The sequence below is a fragment of the Nilaparvata lugens genome, chromosome 2, assembly GCF_014356525.2.
Source record: "Nilaparvata lugens isolate BPH chromosome 2, ASM1435652v1, whole genome shotgun sequence".
NCBI lineage: Eukaryota > Metazoa > Arthropoda > Insecta > Hemiptera > Delphacidae > Nilaparvata > Nilaparvata lugens.
Window position 1 is genome coordinate 89,543,804 of NC_052505.1, and position 17,084 is coordinate 89,560,887.

At 36.3% G+C, this 17,084-nt stretch overlaps 1 protein-coding gene across 1 annotated transcript; it reads left to right on the forward strand.

The window, feature by feature from the left end:
- LOC120350037 (inorganic pyrophosphatase-like) lies at positions 1-14,357 on the forward strand. Its single transcript, XM_039422051.1, has 7 exons — positions 1-229; positions 3,836-3,951; positions 4,835-4,921; positions 5,948-6,011; positions 7,031-7,093; positions 11,430-11,643; positions 14,189-14,357. Exons 1-7 carry the CDS (start codon positions 19-21, stop codon positions 14,340-14,342), a joined length of 909 nt encoding a protein of 302 aa, XP_039277985.1. The 5' UTR covers positions 1-18; the 3' UTR covers positions 14,343-14,357.
- Positions 14,358-17,084: the final 2,727 nt, after the last annotated feature.

The following is a 17,084-nucleotide window of genomic DNA, read 5'->3' on the forward strand; positions in this document are numbered from 1 at the left end:
TAAGTTGGATACTCTGACATGGCCCTCTCTCGTGTGGTCTTGTCATTGCTGAAATTGAAAGTTTCGTATTCTTGCCAGCTTGAGTTGAGAAAGTCTATTCCAAAATACTTTTTTAATAATAATACTCGTTTAATCTCAACTGCTGCTATAATTGATAAAACAAAGAAAATGCCTTTCGAAACAGTTGAAGCTGGAACACCTAATGGCGATGACTTCAGAATCTATTACAGTAAGATGACTTCTTATCTAGACCTTATTCCTAGTTACTTTGTAGGCTAACTATTTATCTTAAAGCTTAACTATATGTAGTCTAATTTTTTATTTTTACAAAAAAAATGACCGGTTCAGATAAGATCTGTGATCATTTTTAAATTGGCTAAACTAAAATTTTCTTTGCAGGTTAGAAATTTCTCCTTTACCGGTACTTACACGTGAAGTAATGCAAAGATGCATGTTTTACGTTTTATCTAATATTATTCACTCAATATCCTTGAGAAACTAGACTATTTTAGAAGATCATAAGTATACAAATTTTTTAATCAGTTGTTTAAGGCGACTTTGGATGCATTGAAATTAAAATTTAGTAAAAAAATACCTGATGTGTCCGTTTTGGATAATTACTTTGAACTATATACGATTTGTAATATTAGTATTCAACTTAATTTTTGTTAAAGATCAATATCAATACATTATTGAAATATGTATGAATCATGGTTTTAGAGGGGGTAAGTCCAAAATAATATCAGCTATGCTTTCAATTGCTCGGAGGATTCAAGAGGCTTGAAAGACAGGGATTAATAAGAAGTAAAATTAATTATTGCTATTGTGTAATCTCTGAAACGCCTTCAATTTTGTTTCACATGTCATCTTGTTGAGTGAAGGAGGCTTTTATTGAACAGCATAGAAGATGGTTTATGACCTGAAGGATTAAAGCCAATAATAATCTGAAGTTAAATGGGGTTAAGTAAGTAAGTAAGACCAAGACTCAGGAAATTATGTGTTCTCTCAGCAGAACAGAGATTCTTGATGCCGAGCCTGTTTTCTTATTTGGTTTTGGTATTGATAGCAAATTATCATGGGAGTCTCATATCACCAAGGTTTGCAAAAGGCTCTCAAGAATTGTTTAACTACTTTGGAATATGAGGGGACCGCTTAGTGTTGACCGCTGGTGCTGTACCATGCATTATTTACCAGCCACGTTCAGTATGGTATCTTGATATGGGGACATTCGGCGCATGTAAAGAACATAGAACATACTCCTGCTCCAGAAGAAGGTACTTCGTGTAATGACATGTAGTGAGTATGATGCACATTACCAGCCCATATTGCAACGATTGGGCATCTAAACAGTACTGTAGATATTATTGTCATTACTTCTACACGTTAGGAAAAACATCTCTGCAAATTAACCAGAAGGGAGGAAGTGCATTCACATTGAATCCGAGAGGTAGTCAACTTGGATGTGCCGCGCTATCACCTGTCAGAAGTCAGAAGGAGAGTTTTCCAGTGATGGTTGTGTTAAAATGCTCAACTGCTGTTCGAATCAAGGTGGCTCCACCTTGATCCATTATCAAGGTGGCTCATTGGAAGGAGCTTCTTTTGAGGTTCAAGCGCTGTGATCAGTTGGTCATACCATAGAGAAACAATAGCGTAAGTAGATATCCCATGGTATAGGGAATTCATGTCGCAACTTTTACTGTTATCTCAAGCCGATTACTGTCGATTATTGTCAATTTTTACTGTTTTGTTGGGGTGATAGTGTATGAACGGCACAATTTCAGAGACTACCAGCGTCACACAGCTGCATAGGAAAGAACTACGTGAACTATCGGCTTGGGATAACAGTAAAAGTTGCGACATAAACGTCCTACACCATGGGATATCTACTTATGCTATCGTTTCTCTATGGTCATACTGTGGTCACCCCATGACACCATATTATGGGAAAAGCACTAATTCGCCAATTCCTCAGTCAGTAGGTGGATAAAACTATTTGTTTTCATAAATAATTGACTACATACTGCATGTCGGTGTATGAAACATCAAAATTGTATGTTAAAGGTTCGTACCCACTAGAACGTACCAGACACGGACCGTGTCAGACCATGCCAGGCACGTAGAATAACAACTATGCCCACTACAACGGATCAACAGCGTTCTATGCCAGTACATTACGTGTATGGTACGCGTATGGTACGCGTATGATGCCCGGTCAGAAGTTGTTGGGAACGCGTCGGTTAGCAAGAGAATGTAGCGATGAACAGATGTACGTATTTTGCGGTGTTGTGAAATAGTGTTCTAATCAGTGTTCACATAATTATTTTTAAATAAATGGCTATTAGGCGATTATCATTAACAGAATTGGCAATGGTTGCAATTATTTTGGACGAGGAAGAGGAGAATAGAGGAACTCAGAGGCGCAATTGGATTCACGAATTTCTAAGAAAACGGAAAACTGAGGGGGAGTATTGGACATTATATAGGCACCTAATGGATGATGAAGAAAAGTTGTTTTCGTATTTCCGTATGACGTCATTCCAGTTTAATGAATTGTTGAGAAAAATTGAAAATGATATAACCACAACTAATGTATAGCTACAACTAGCAAGTAGCAACTAACTAGGTACTTTACCACAATGGTGTCTACACTGGTTACCAACGCGGCGCATGCGCGGTTACAACGGGGTTTGCAGGCGTCACGTACCATGCAAGGAGCGTTTCGTCACAGACAAAATATACTGGCCGACAAATGTTGACCTGGACGTGCTTGGCACGCTCCGTGCTTGGCCGGTGACGGAACGGTCTAATGGGTTTATTACATATCAAATGATGCAAAGAATATTTTTTTGCATGTGTCGGTACGGGAACGGTCATGGTATGATACGTTCTAGTGGGTACGAACCTTAATACATCGCAGTTTGGAATGGATCAAGAAACCATAATTATTAATATCGTTTTTGATTATTTTATCTTCAATATTTGAAGTATTGATATAATCGGTGTTACATGAAAAAAAGTTGGGTAATTGATTCAATAAATTATTAATATTGTTTTTGATTATTTTATTTTCAATACTTGAAATTTAATGGAAATGCTTGATGCTTGTTTATAATAGTTCTAATAGTTTACTATCAGAAGCCTATTAAAAAAAATGTATTATTCTCTTCTCTGAATGCTATTTTTATTGAAGTGTACGTCCAAGTTGAAATAGAAAACTTTCCTTCCATCATTCAGAAGTATATATATAATCAGAGTTACATAAAACAGTTGGGTAATATGATTCAATAAATCAAGTCTGTCAAATTATACACCTACTGTGCAATCAGCTTTCCATTCAACCTATGCTGACCGTCTGTAATGAATATCATTAAACATTAGTACCCATTAATATTATCTGCTGTAAGCTATCATAAACTGGTGTCAACAGATTTTGAAATCTTGGCATTTTATGGCCCTCGGTTCTGTTCTATCTCGAATATAGTATCCTATCACTTCTTGTAATCGAAAACATAATATTGAGATTTGAGAATTGTTGAGATTTATTATTCCACTGTCAAAACTATACTGAGCCTGATTAGGCAATAGAAAGATGACTATGAATGAATATTTCATCTAATTATAGATCATTCAACTCAATATACTGTGAGTCTATTGTACTGTACTGTATTGTTCTCTATCAATACTGTGTACTGTATTCTAAAACAACCTTTCAATACTAAATTCATCTCGATTTGTATGCTTTTTTGTAGTTAAGTTATTCTCATTATTGCGCATCGATTTGTTTATATTTCTATTTGCATTTTTCTCAAAATTGTGAATTATTGTTCATTTTTAGAAAATGAAAATGGCCCAGTTTCACCGCTGCATGACATCCCGTTGTACGCTGACCCGGCCAATAACGTCTTCAACATGGTCGTTGAAATACCTAGATGGACAAATGCAAAAATGGAGGTATTGTAGTCGTTTTATCAATCATGTTTTTGATCAGTTGATGAAAATGCAATTGAAGTCACATTTTAGATGTAATATAAAAGAAAACTCTTGATTATGGAAACCAATATTCACTAGTATTTAATACATCGAATTCGAAATTATGGCTTGGACTGAAAATTTTGTGATAGTGAAGACCTGATTTTATCTATCTTAGTGAAGACCTGATTTTATCTATCCAATTTTAACAAAACGAATAATGGAGGGAAGGAATGCGTGAGGAAGGCCAAGATTGGATTACATAGAGCAACTACAGAGACCTCAAAAGGATGGCGGATGACAGAGAGGCATGGAGTGTTGATGCTAACCAGCCCAACGACTATTAACCAAAGAGAGAGAGAGAGAATTTTATCTGAATTTGAGAGAGAAATATCTCAAGGTTACCTTATTTTTTTCTCTCCCGATCATTTTAATGAAGCTTGTTGAAATAAAATTAAGAATAAAGAATGGATGCTTCTATCTGTATTAAATTTTATTCTTCATCGATCAATAACTATGTTTGTCTATAGTATTTCCTAACAAGTGTAGATACAAAAACAATGCAGTTCTTGATTATAAAATCCGAACAGCACTGTTAAATGCATCCCACTCGTAATTCGTATGTATCCTTCATCGATTGCTTAAATTTATTGAAAACTTTGTACCTTCTTCTATTGTTAGTTGTATTACTTCTGTTTTTTGTTTAAATTACCCAACTTTACCGTATAGACAAAAGCTAAGTTTCTACCCTTACTTCTTTTCAATCTCTTGATATCTATTTACTATAATAATAATGATTATTTCTATTAAAGTTAATTGCTTTTAATTGTTATACAATCAAATAATTTATTGTATTTTATTGCAGACATGGGAAAATCCGGCTCATGTCGATTCCCACACAAATCATAAAGGAGATAATGATCCAATCGATGTTTTGGAAATCGGCCACCGTGTGAGTGACATATTCTACTAATTACTTATTTGCAATTTAAATAAGACCAGCTAAGAAATTCAAAATTTCTAGTTCATATATATTTTGAACGGAAATTAAACTTGAAATTTCAACAGTACAAACCTAACCTATTTTTGGTCATCTTATTCATTATGAAAATTTTGGGCCAACCCTGTTGTTCTTTCCCAATCTTATTCAAATGATCTCTGATTGCATCCACAAATAAATCATCATCATCATCGTCAGTGCTCTGCCCTTGGGCAGGTCCATACATGATTTCTCCTTCTCCTTTTCTCTCTGTCCTGTGCTATTCTCCTCAGCATGAAGTATTCTCCCTCCTCCCTGATATCATCCACCATCTTCACTCTCCTCCGCCTCAGCAACCTCCCTCCCTCCAACATTGCCGTCAAAAGGAGGCCGCCATGCCTCAGCAAGTGTACCAAATAAATAACTTACTAAATTTAATATTATGTTCTCCTATCAACACGTAGGCTACTTCCTATTCACTTTCCATAACTCAACTTATTCTGTGAAACATATTTGTAATATTGGTAAGTATGAGTTATTGTGCATAAATTTGTTGTGAAGAACAGTTCTCAATATTGAAAATAATGATTAAGCTCCAAATACTCAAGTTTCTCTCTTTGTTTTTCTTTTATCGTATAATAATGAATACACCAATTTCGTTTTTGCTGAGAATGGTGGATTAATCGGTTTTGGAATAATTCATTTAGAAACAGTTCAGTTCACAACAGTTCTAGTAAATATAGATCACGATTTTTTTCATTCAACATGTTTTTTTTTGTTTAGTGTATATTTAATTGAGGTGTAATTAATATTACGAGCATACTAATTCACTAGGTATAACGATAATTTCTTGAGTGGGCCGATTTTATTCAGATTTCAAATCTTCGGTTGGTCTTGAGTGGAAGACTAAAAAATTGAAGTCATTGTACTGATATAACTATTTATTTCAAGAGATTTATCAAACTTCTGCATTTTCTCATGCTTTGAAACGATTTTCAGGTTGCCAAGAGAGGAGAGATAATTCAGGTGAAAGTTTTAGGAACGATTGCTCTTATTGATGAAGGTAACGTATTTTTAGTTTCAATTAGGCATCTTTGCCCATCCATGAATGGATATCATGAATAATATCGTCTGCTCATTTATAATTTTTCATCAGCTTATTATAATCTAATGCTTTTCTAATCAGTACCATGATGAGATGAGAGGTGCTATAAACTTGTAATAAATGTTGTTTAATTTACTCTGAATTCATCAATTATCTTTCTAACCAATTTATCTTTTAAAAGATTGATTCTAAGTTTAATTTTACAATGCTCAGAATGGTGTGCTAGCTCAGAATGCTATCCGACTAGCGCTAGTGTGTGGATGGGTGGTCGGCCAGCGCTGGCCTACGTTGGTTTACCAGACATGGCCAGCATGTGGACTATGAACTAGGCATTATAATACATTGATATACCTTACTCACATCTATTACAATTAATGTGATTTTTCATTTTTGTATCTTTTGCAAAGACATAAGAATATTTGATGCTCATGTAACAGTGCAATGAAAAATATGTTGAAGTGGTATCTGAAAATAGTAATTTTTATATTTCACTATCTGAATCTAATAGTATTTATTGTTGGGCATCGCTTAATAATAATAATGATATCGAGTGACCTGGGTGGGTCAGATCTGGTGTCAGAGATTTCAAGTCGCAACTGATCAATTTTAGGGCCTCTGACATGACCTAACTCAAATAACTAAAAAACTCAACGAAAGGGTCAAATTTACTTTCTTAATTGAGTTAAAAGAGCCAGAAATCATAATGTGAAATTATTTTGGAAAGTTTTTTTTAATAAAAAACTCATTGTGTAATAGAGAAAAAATCCACCGCAGTAGGATCTCTTAATAGAGTATGAATGAGATTCTTTGTCAAGAAATTACTCTACTGAACTCTGTGAACTGTAAATCTCGTTCAAAGATTTCTGATTAATATATTCAAAATCGTGTATTTTTTAATCATCGGACAAATGATAGCATAGTTTTGGTAGTTGACTGGAAGTTGTATATCAAACATTTTTATATTATGCTTTTTTCAGGTGAAACTGATTGGAAAATCTTCACTATTGATGTCAATGATCCTCAGGCACAGCAAATGAATGGTGAGAAGGAGCTTTCTCTCTTTTTCTTTCTTTTTCCAAGGGCCCTATTAAACGTGCATATTGCAGATAAGCTTGTTAATTATGTATCAGCACTTGATGCCTTGAAGCGCTCGATTGCACATATCAGTGGATACCTATCTTACCAATAATTTTTTTTTCTTATAATGCGGATGATGCCCGCATTAGAAAGTGTTTGATTTCCAAGTGACCACTCGTGTCTAAAACTAACACTGTTCAAATAAGTGTCTATTTGATCAAAATTAATGATTTGTTGCTTTCTTAAAAATGTTACCCTTATTCTCATCAGGCAACTCACAAATAACATTAAAATGTAAATATAAATTATAACTTAATTTTATATAAATTATAACTTAAATACCTATTGAAGGTGGGGGGATGTTTGGTAATTTTGTTGAAATTTGTGAAGAATGACCTGCTATTTTTCTAGTATTTTGGAAAGTTTGGTAGATTGAATACAGATATAAATTACGAGTATTTCGAAGGTTCATCAGTGAAAGGCGTAAATTAATTTAGGATGAGGTTTTTTCAAATATAACTTGATTAAATGCATAGGTTCATATGCTATTAGGATGTCCTATTCCACCCTCTAGGTTTCCTAATAATTGCGAAGTATTGCTACGACGCGGACTAGCTACAGTCGGATATGGGTCGGGGTCAGTAGCCGTACTGACAGGTGGAGTTACCGGACCTACACTTCTCCCTCTATCCTGATTCTTTACCCTCTGCTTCTTTCGCGAGATTTTTACTTTCAGGGGAAGAGTGTTTGCCCGTGCCGTTGCTGGCCGATTCGGCCCTCGGCCTTTGGAATACAGGGTGGGTGTTAAGGGAGATTAAGATAACCCTATACAAGGAGACGGATCTGACTATCAGATCCCTACCAATAATTCTATTTATAAAGGTAGTACGCAATCTGAACCAACTGCGAATTGACGGCGAGCAAGCTGTACCTGCAAGCCCGGGATGTGGTTTTTCTATGGGGTTTAAGGTGAGAGCTATGGGGTAAAGGTATGACGGAACTATGGAGTTATTAGTAGTATTTAAGACGTAGTTAAATAGGGCACGGTATAGGGTGTAAGCTATAGAGAATAGGGTGCAGGGTATGAGGTATACGGTATAGGGTATAGGGAACAGAGAATCAATAATAAGATTATTATTCTCTACAGCAAATAAATATCTGCTCAATAATCCGCAATCTGAGAATTGCGCTCTAGCTCTCAGCAAGCTGGACCTGCTAGCTAAATACAGTATATCAATTTCAATTATGTGGTAATTAAAGTTTGGAGGATGAGGTTTCGGGTGTCGGATTTCTGAATCGCGAGCCTGCAGCTGCGAAAGGATTTTCAGCAATTCTGAAACTGCTAAACAGGATTTCCGCGCTAATCTGATGACTGCGCGCCGGTTATTAAGGGCCAATCTGTGACTGCCCTTAAGGGTATGGGAATCACTCTCAATCGTCCGAAACGCTTTTAAATTAATAGTCAGTATGTCGACTATTATGAGAGGATAGAAAAGATTTTTCACAGACACGGTCTGTAGAATAATATCGGGAAGACAACAGTCTGTCGTTGTCAGGGTAGGAAAGGATTTTTCCAGGATTTTCCACAAGGAAAATATCGAGTCAGAGACTCCTAATTCAGGAAAAGATTTCAATAGACTTTTCCAAGTAATTGCCAGTCTAAGGACTACCACAAGATCGATCTCTAATCTGCAACTGAGATCACGGGAAAATTCGTGAATTTTCCACAGGGAAAACCAGCAAATAATATTTGCTATTAAAGAAGACAGGTTTCTAAGATTTTAGAAAGGATTCGCGGGTCTGAAAACCCGCGACTAGGACGATCTCGAATCTGAAACTGAGATCAGGAAGGATTTTAACACAGGAAGAATTAAGAGAAAGAAAGAGAAAGGATGCCGCAGTCTAAAAACTTCGGCGAGGAAGTCCTCAAGCTGTACCTGAGAGCTAGAAGGACTTTAGTAAAGGGAAAGTTGAGAGAAAGAAAGAGAAAGGACGTCGCAGTCTACCAACTTCGACAAGGACGAACTCAAGCTGTACCTGAGTTCTCTAGGAAATGATTGGAATTTTCCTACTAGGTATTACAGCAAGTCAGAAACTGCTAAGAAAAGTTAAAATACAGGGCCACTCTATAGTATGAAAACCAAGCAAGGAAAACTTACTATAAATGATAATAATTTCTCTGCAGGGACAGAAATTAATCGAGAAAACTATTCTCAAAAGGAACAGGGATTTTCCCACAAGAATAAAAATTAATTGAGAAAAACTATTCTTAAAAAGGACAGGGATTTCCCTACAAGAATAAAAATTCAATGGAGAAAAATTACTCTTTAAACTAAAGGCCACCTTACTACAGAGAAGGAAAAATATACGGACTACCAGTCCTGACATACAATTACCTGAATCGACGTGGATACTGATACGGAGAATAGCGAACCGATTCCCACTTCCCGTATTATAATTAAAAACGTCGTGAAGCGACAGAGTCGAGACTTATAAATTAAGTACTCAAAAATAATCCGCTATAAGAGCCTAGCTAAATTTCCCACTCAACTATTTGTAGCACAAACTTGAGATCCCTTACAGGTTTCAAAACCAAGGATAACTCGTTCACCCCAGTGATACGAATTTAGGAAAAATAACCAACAAGAAAGAAAATCCCCCAGGAAGTTCTATCTTCAAATACAGTCGGCAATTCGACATACAATATTCCATTCACTAAAATACAGAATAGAATATTAACCCTCTAGTACACCACTATTAGGAGCGCCGCTCGGAACGCAGCCGTACACAAACCCGTTCACCGAACAACTGCTTCTCTCCCAGGTCTTCTTGAAGCTGCACCGGGTCGCTGAAAATTAGGAGGCCGGGGGAAAAGAGCTTCCTGACCAATGAGAGTCTGAAAAGACGATCACGCCACTGGTCATGTGACAGGGTTTGACTCAGCTGCTCCTGATGTTAAGGGTGCAGCTAATGATGACAATGATACTAATTGCTACACTAATTCAGGCCGGTAAACAATATTTCTATTCCAGAAATTTCATGAAGAGCGATACCAACCCGACTCGGTAGCCGCTTATCGTTTTGATGATACGGCTGCTGCTGATTCATAGGGATTGGCGACGATGGTGATAATGCATATACACAACTACAAATCTAACAAAATATATCCGGCAGTCGATCCTATTCTTATTCTAAAACAGAATAAATTCGCTAATTTTACACTAGACGACGGCTCTCCATCCGTCACAAAAATTCACTTTGTGACAATGCAAGCTCATTTATCTTGCACAATCTGATCGATAACTGGACGGGATACATATTTCGCTATCTTACAAACAAATATGCAGGTGTAATGGAGCTCGAATGAATTTTTTTGTACTGAATGCCATTGGATGAAATTTTATTTTTTCCAAATTGGATTCACATTTACTGTATTAGACTCATTACCTAAGGCTTTTCTGAATTCATGTTTTTAAACTATCTTGGAAACTTTTTCACAGTCTCGGTTTATATCGTTCTATCTGTAGGGAGGTTCACGTTATAAATGGAAGTAGAGAAACATAGGAGACCAGCGTTGCCGATTCTCTGCCTTGTCACTGCCATATCTAATGTTATATTAACTGTTTAAAATAAAAAATCATATTAAGTTTTATGCTTCAAGAAAATATATATTTCAATGATTAAATAATACATTTTCATAATTGAGATTGAAAATTTGGTTTATTAATTAAAATTCTATATTGTTAGAACACGATCTGGCAACATTGCGGAGCTAGAAAAGGTTAGCGCTATCTGCTTTGACGAATGATAGACAAAGATAGTAACATCAATGTTGATCAAATACTGCCATTATAACGTGGACCTCACAATAGGGTCTTGTTTCTTACCTTCTGAATATAGGTTCTGGAATAAATAATCTCTATAATAAAAACATGAACGTTTTTTGGTAGCTTTCTCACTATTTTCATGCATGATCTTTACTTATTTTGGATTTATTTCAGACAATGAACAATTTCAATCAGAATGAATAAAATTATAATCTTCCGAAGTGTTCTGGGAAGACCAATACAATTCCAACTCAATCAAGAATACAGACAATTTTCTTGTTTTTGTGATATATTGCGTATTACTGTTGTACATGCATTGTCTGTCTTCCCATATATCTAATTATATTACCCGAAAATAACCAGTGATTGTTTAAAATTGCTTATTACAGAGTATTGATTACAAGTGCGGTTCATTATTTATGAATATCGATTATATAGTTTATTTAATATAGGTAGCGTTTGTTTTTTCCAGATATCAATGATGTTGAAAAATTCTTCCCCGGATTACTGAAAGCTTCTGTTGAATGGTTCAAAATCTACAAAATTCCCGATGGAAAACCCGAAAACAAGTTTGCTTTCAATGGCGAAGCAAAAAATAGCGAATTTGCTCTAAACATTGTGAGAGAAACTCATAAGTTCTGGAATGGATTGATCAAGAAGGAACTGGATGGCGGAAAGCTTAGCTGGTAATTAGTCTGTCAAAATTGAGTGTTTGTTTTTTTATAAGAATATTGACTCTTCAATAGTAATTTTGTGAATAAGCAGTTTAATTTTGACAGTTCTAAATTAGAATCCTATACTGTCAAACGATCAATTTCTGTTCATATCTATATGTGTGTATGTCACCGGATCTCGAAAACGGCTCTTTCGATTCTCACGTAATTTGGAACATAGTAGGTTTATAATATAAAAATTCGATTGCACTAGGTCTCATCCCTGGGAAAACTCACTGAAGGAATCATATACTGTTAAACGATCAATTTCTGTTCATATCTATATGTTTGTATGTCACCGGATCTCGTAAACGGCTCTTTCGATTCTCACGTGATTTGGAACATAGTAGGTTTATAATATAAAAACTCGATTGCACTAGGTTTCATCCCTGGGAAAACTCACTGAAGGACATTAAAAGGATAATTATTATTCATACTTGGTAAAACATCTGATAATGTCGCCGGGCCAGCTAGTGTGTTTATATTCATGTTTGTATGTCACCGGATCTCGTAAACGGCTCTAACGATTCTCACGAAATTTGGAACATAGTAGGGTTATAATATAAAAATTCGATTGCACTAGGTCTCATCCCTGGGAAAACTCACTGAAGGAATCATATACTGTTAAACGATCAATTTCTGTTCATATCTATATGTTTGTATGTCACCGGATCTCGAAAACGGCTCTAACGATTCTCACGAAATTTGGAACATAGTAGGGTTATAATATAAAAATTCGATTGCACTAGGTCTCATCCCTGGGAAAACTCACTGAAGGAATCATATACTGTAAACGATCAATTTCTGTTCATATCTATATGTTTGTATGTCACCGGATCTCGAAAACGGCTCTAACGATTCTCACGAAATTTGGAACATAGTAGGTTTATAATATAAAAACTCGATTGCACTAGGTTTCATCCCTGGGAAAACTCACTGAAGGACATTAAAAGGATAATTATTATTCATACTTGGTAAAACATCTGATAATGTCGCCGGGCCAACTAGTATGTTTATATTCATGTTTGTATGTCACCGGATCTCGTAAACGGCTCTAACGATTCTCACGAAATTTGGAACATAGTAGGGTTATAATATAAAAATTCGATTGCACTAGGTCTCATCCCTGGGAAAACTCACTGAAGGAATCATATACTGTTAAACGATCAATTTCTGTTCATATCTATATGTTTGTATGTCACCGGATCTCGAAAACGGCTCTAACGATTCTCACGAAATTTGGAACATAGTAGGTTTATAATATAAAAATTCGATTGCACTATGTCTCATCATTGGGATTATGCCTCAGCTGTTGAACTATTGCAATTATTCTATCAGGTACTTGATGCCGATTGCACAAAAGCCGGTTAAATTTTAATCCTGATTAATTCCAGGAGAACTTTTTAAAAATGGTCTCCTCTGATTTGGTTCATGTGAAATTAATCAGGATTAAAATTTAACTGGCTTTTGTGCAACCGGGCCTTTGTGGGAGAATTTTTGCATTCCACTGGGAATTAATCTCAATCCACTGTGATTAGAATCTAATCATTAGATAGAACCTTTCTGTATAAACTGTAAATATATTCTATATTCCTCTTTCGTAATAAATGGTCTATGCTTTTGTACTCCAGAGCGAAGCTCGGTCCCCCGATATTGGTTTTATAACCGTTCTAAATACTGATGTAATACTATGCTTGACTCTGGAAAACTATCAATAATTTTATTCTCGATCAAGGTTTTCAGATGAACATATGAACTGTTGGACTGATCCCGTGATGAAGCTTGAATAGTTTGATTCCGGCTATCATCTTAAGGACTCGCCACACCAAGCTCGCCAGTACCGCCGAGGTAGTACAGCTGGTGGTAGTTTTCTCGGCTGAGCACGCCACACCGAAAAACGTCCGCTAGCGGTAGTCTCCGAGTAGTGAGTCTAGTAGTGGGGGGAGGGCGTGACTACAGCACTCAGCACTGCGCTACCTCTTCGAATCGCCTACCATGTATTCAGGTTGAGCGCGCCACACTGAGCTTTGTCCCCCTTACTACCTCTCAGCGAACTTTTGTTGAATCGCCTAGCAGGCGGTCGTAGGTGGTAGTGCGCCGTACTACCGCCGCGGTAGCGAACTCGGTGTGGCGCGCTCAACCTGAATACATGGCTAGCGATTTTTAAAACTTCGCTACCGCCGCGGTAGCGAGCTTGGTGTGGCGTGCCCTTTAGGACTGATATCTCCTATCTTCCTTAGATATCATATTGGTGGTTTTCATTACATACAATACATTTGATTTGTATTTCAATTTAATGAATTTATTTTTTTGTGGTGCTGAATTATTCTTCTTTAATTCACTGGTACTCTGACAACAAGAGACTTGAAATCTATAAAAAAAACTATCCAAAATAATTATTCTTTTCAATTACATTTTTAGGATCCTGTATATTTAAGTTTATACAGGTTTCTTTTATAATTAAGAAATTGAAAGCTTGGTGAATTTTTCATGAGGCAATCTTGATTTTTTGTTGCAGTTCCAACGTTTCAATTGAAGGCAGTCCTTTCAAAATTGGTCTGGATGAGGCTAATAACATTCTGAACCAAGCGCCTAAACCAGGAACTGCAAAAGGAATCGATTCCATCGGTAAGATTTTTTTCAATTCAAAATTGATTGTAGGACTATATTGAAAATGGTTATGTTGCAGATATTGCAACATAATACATTGCACTCATATTGAGTTGGGCGAGCTGCTACCAATTATGTTCAATCAGCAGCTGGTTATAATTCCTAAGCTGGCTACTGACGTAACGTTTCACATGTCCGATACAAACAGTCTTCGCCTCAACACACACTTACGCGACTCAGATCGAGAAGAGACTCGACTCTAGTCGTGAGCATGTGTTTTCAAATGGTGACAGTCGCGGAGACTAGAATCGACTGGTCTGAGTGTCACCATTTGGAAACACATTCTCTCGACTAGAGTCGAGTCTCCTCTCGACCTGAGTCGCGTGAGTGTGAGTTGAGCCTTATATTACCAGCTATGAACGTTCATCTGATCAGAGCTATTCATGGTCGATTTTATTTTACGTGACGTCACACGTGCCCGGTTCCAATTTCTTATACATATTCTCAGGGAGATCTTCTATAAAAAAATGAAATAACTTTTCCTTACAAGAGAAGCTGGCAATAGTTATTCCCCACAGGAAAAATAGGATGGATGAGTACTGACAATCATAATTCATCATAAATGTAATTTATGCACTTTTAGGCTAGGCGCACACCAGTTAGTCAAGACAATACAAGACATGATCAGACACGTTTAGTCACAATACTTCACATAGTTGCTTATGATGCAACTCAACTGATCAGTCATTGCAATTAGACATGTCTTCATAAGCAACTAAGTGAAGTATTGTGACTGAACGTGTCTGATCATGTCTTATCTTGAATAACTGGTGTGCGCCTAGCCTAATAGCGTAGTTGATTTGAATAAGCAGAGTCCAGTACACCTTCTTCTTCTCCTTATCATATTTTCTAAGTAATATTAAATTTGTGACATAAATGTATCATTTATGAAAAATTTAATTATCAATTTAACAATCCCAGTTTATAATTTCAGGACACATCTTGAGATTGGTCATTTGAGAGCAAACTGTAAATTTGAATGATAAATTGAGATGAGTTCATGTGGAAAAGTAGAGATGAGCGGCAAATTTCAGATCCAATATGCTGTTATTTGACATGGCTCAAGGCAGTGTTTTCAGGTTGCACCTGGTCAATTTCAGGTTCTCTGACAAGACCTAACGACTGATTCAGGACCGACTGTAAGGGTACCAACAGAACGGTCAGGTCGACATGTAGAGCTCACTAGCATCCTTCGATATCGATGAATCAAAATGTTTATAACGGCAAAGCAACATAAAGCTTTTTCTGACGAGTCGGCAGAGCAGGAAGCTCACCAATTCGGTGATTGGGAATCAACTGATAATCAACAATTTGGAGAGCTTCCTTTTTCCTGTCCGGCCGACTCGTCTGAGAAAACGCTTCATGTCGGATGTAGCTTGGTAGGGTACTTATCACTATTTCTAATTCAGTAGTTACAAACTAGCCATTACCGTATAAAAGCACATCTTGACATATAAATTGTATGAGGGATTCGTATAAAGTCAATGGTCCCATAAGTTGATACCTGGATCTATATACCTCTTCCACTGCATGAAGACGCTGATATGCATGCAATTATTGTGTTCATGGGAGGTTGCGGTGCTCGGTGCATAAGATTTCATCAAACGGCTGAACTGTATGCTTGAAAAGTGTAGCCTACAACGTGTGTTACATAGGTTATGGCCTAATTCACACAGATTGGAATTTTGCCCCTTCCACGTTCATCTATCCTTCGATGTATATAAGTGGTTGGTACAATGTTCACAGAAGACACGTGGCGTACAAGAACTAGTACTATTTTTTTTAATGAGAATGGACAAAAAACCTGTTTAGTTGCATTCAAGACAACCGATCATATAACCATGGATTAGTTTTTTTGAAAGTAAAAGCTGCATAAATATTAGTAGGCTATAGCTTATTTTGCTGTTCACGCATCCTATCTCACGTTATCCCTAGGCTTGTGCGTTCTTGATATCAATACAAGTGATAGTGATAAATACAATAAGATTGAACATTTTTATTACCGTACCTATATTGAATAACTAACCAAAAGTGGGACACTTAGATAATAAAATAGTATGGAATAGAAAAGCATAATTAAATATTGACGCTATATATTTGAAAAGTAATTTATAATGCTATTACATTCATTGTTTACAGTTTTAATAAACAAATATCAAACGTAAGTTACTCAACAGGTTCATAAGAATAATGCTTCATTCCATCATTATAATAATGCCTCTTAGCCACTGGAGGGAAAAACTTTAAATCTGAAAATGCAAATGAAGCTAGAAGAAACAACTGGTGTACATAGAGCAAGGAACATTTGCCAGGTTTTCCAACGATTGGTTTCATAATAGTATGGGTCACATTTTCGCCCGTCAAGTACAACATTTTCAAACTTCTGGGTTCACCATAATTCATTCGATAGGATGGCAAATCATATGGGTAGTAAATATCCTTACTCCATTCATAGACATCGGGTACTTTAGGATAATCACCACAGCCAATTCCCATATCATGCAATTCCTGTTCAGGTTGATATTCTTCTGGAAGTAGATTATATTTTTTTGCTACTGCTGCTTTTTCTTCTGGTGTTTTTGGGATGTTGAAGCCAGGTTGAAAATCCTTGTTCCAATAACCAACAGCTGCATTTCTTACTTGATAAACGGGAACACGGCAGATCTGCAAGAGCCGACTTCGTGCTAAGCTCATTTTTGATGAAGCAATCAAACAAGCTAGTGGAAAAAATTCACAGTTTCAAT

Bases quoted from the DNA above. Each gene is read 5' to 3' on its own strand.
- LOC120350037 (XM_039422051.1), top strand. From the start codon at position 19: ATGGCCCTCTCTCGTGTGGTCTTGTCATTGCTGAAATTGAAAGTTTCG. The intron at 6,012-7,030 runs GTAACGTATTTT...TGCTTTTTTCAG, and splicing joins GATTGCTCTTATTGATGAAG to GTGAAACTGATTGGAAAATC. The intron at 7,094-11,429 runs GTGAGAAGGAGC...TGTTTTTTCCAG, and splicing joins TCAGGCACAGCAAATGAATG to ATATCAATGATGTTGAAAAA.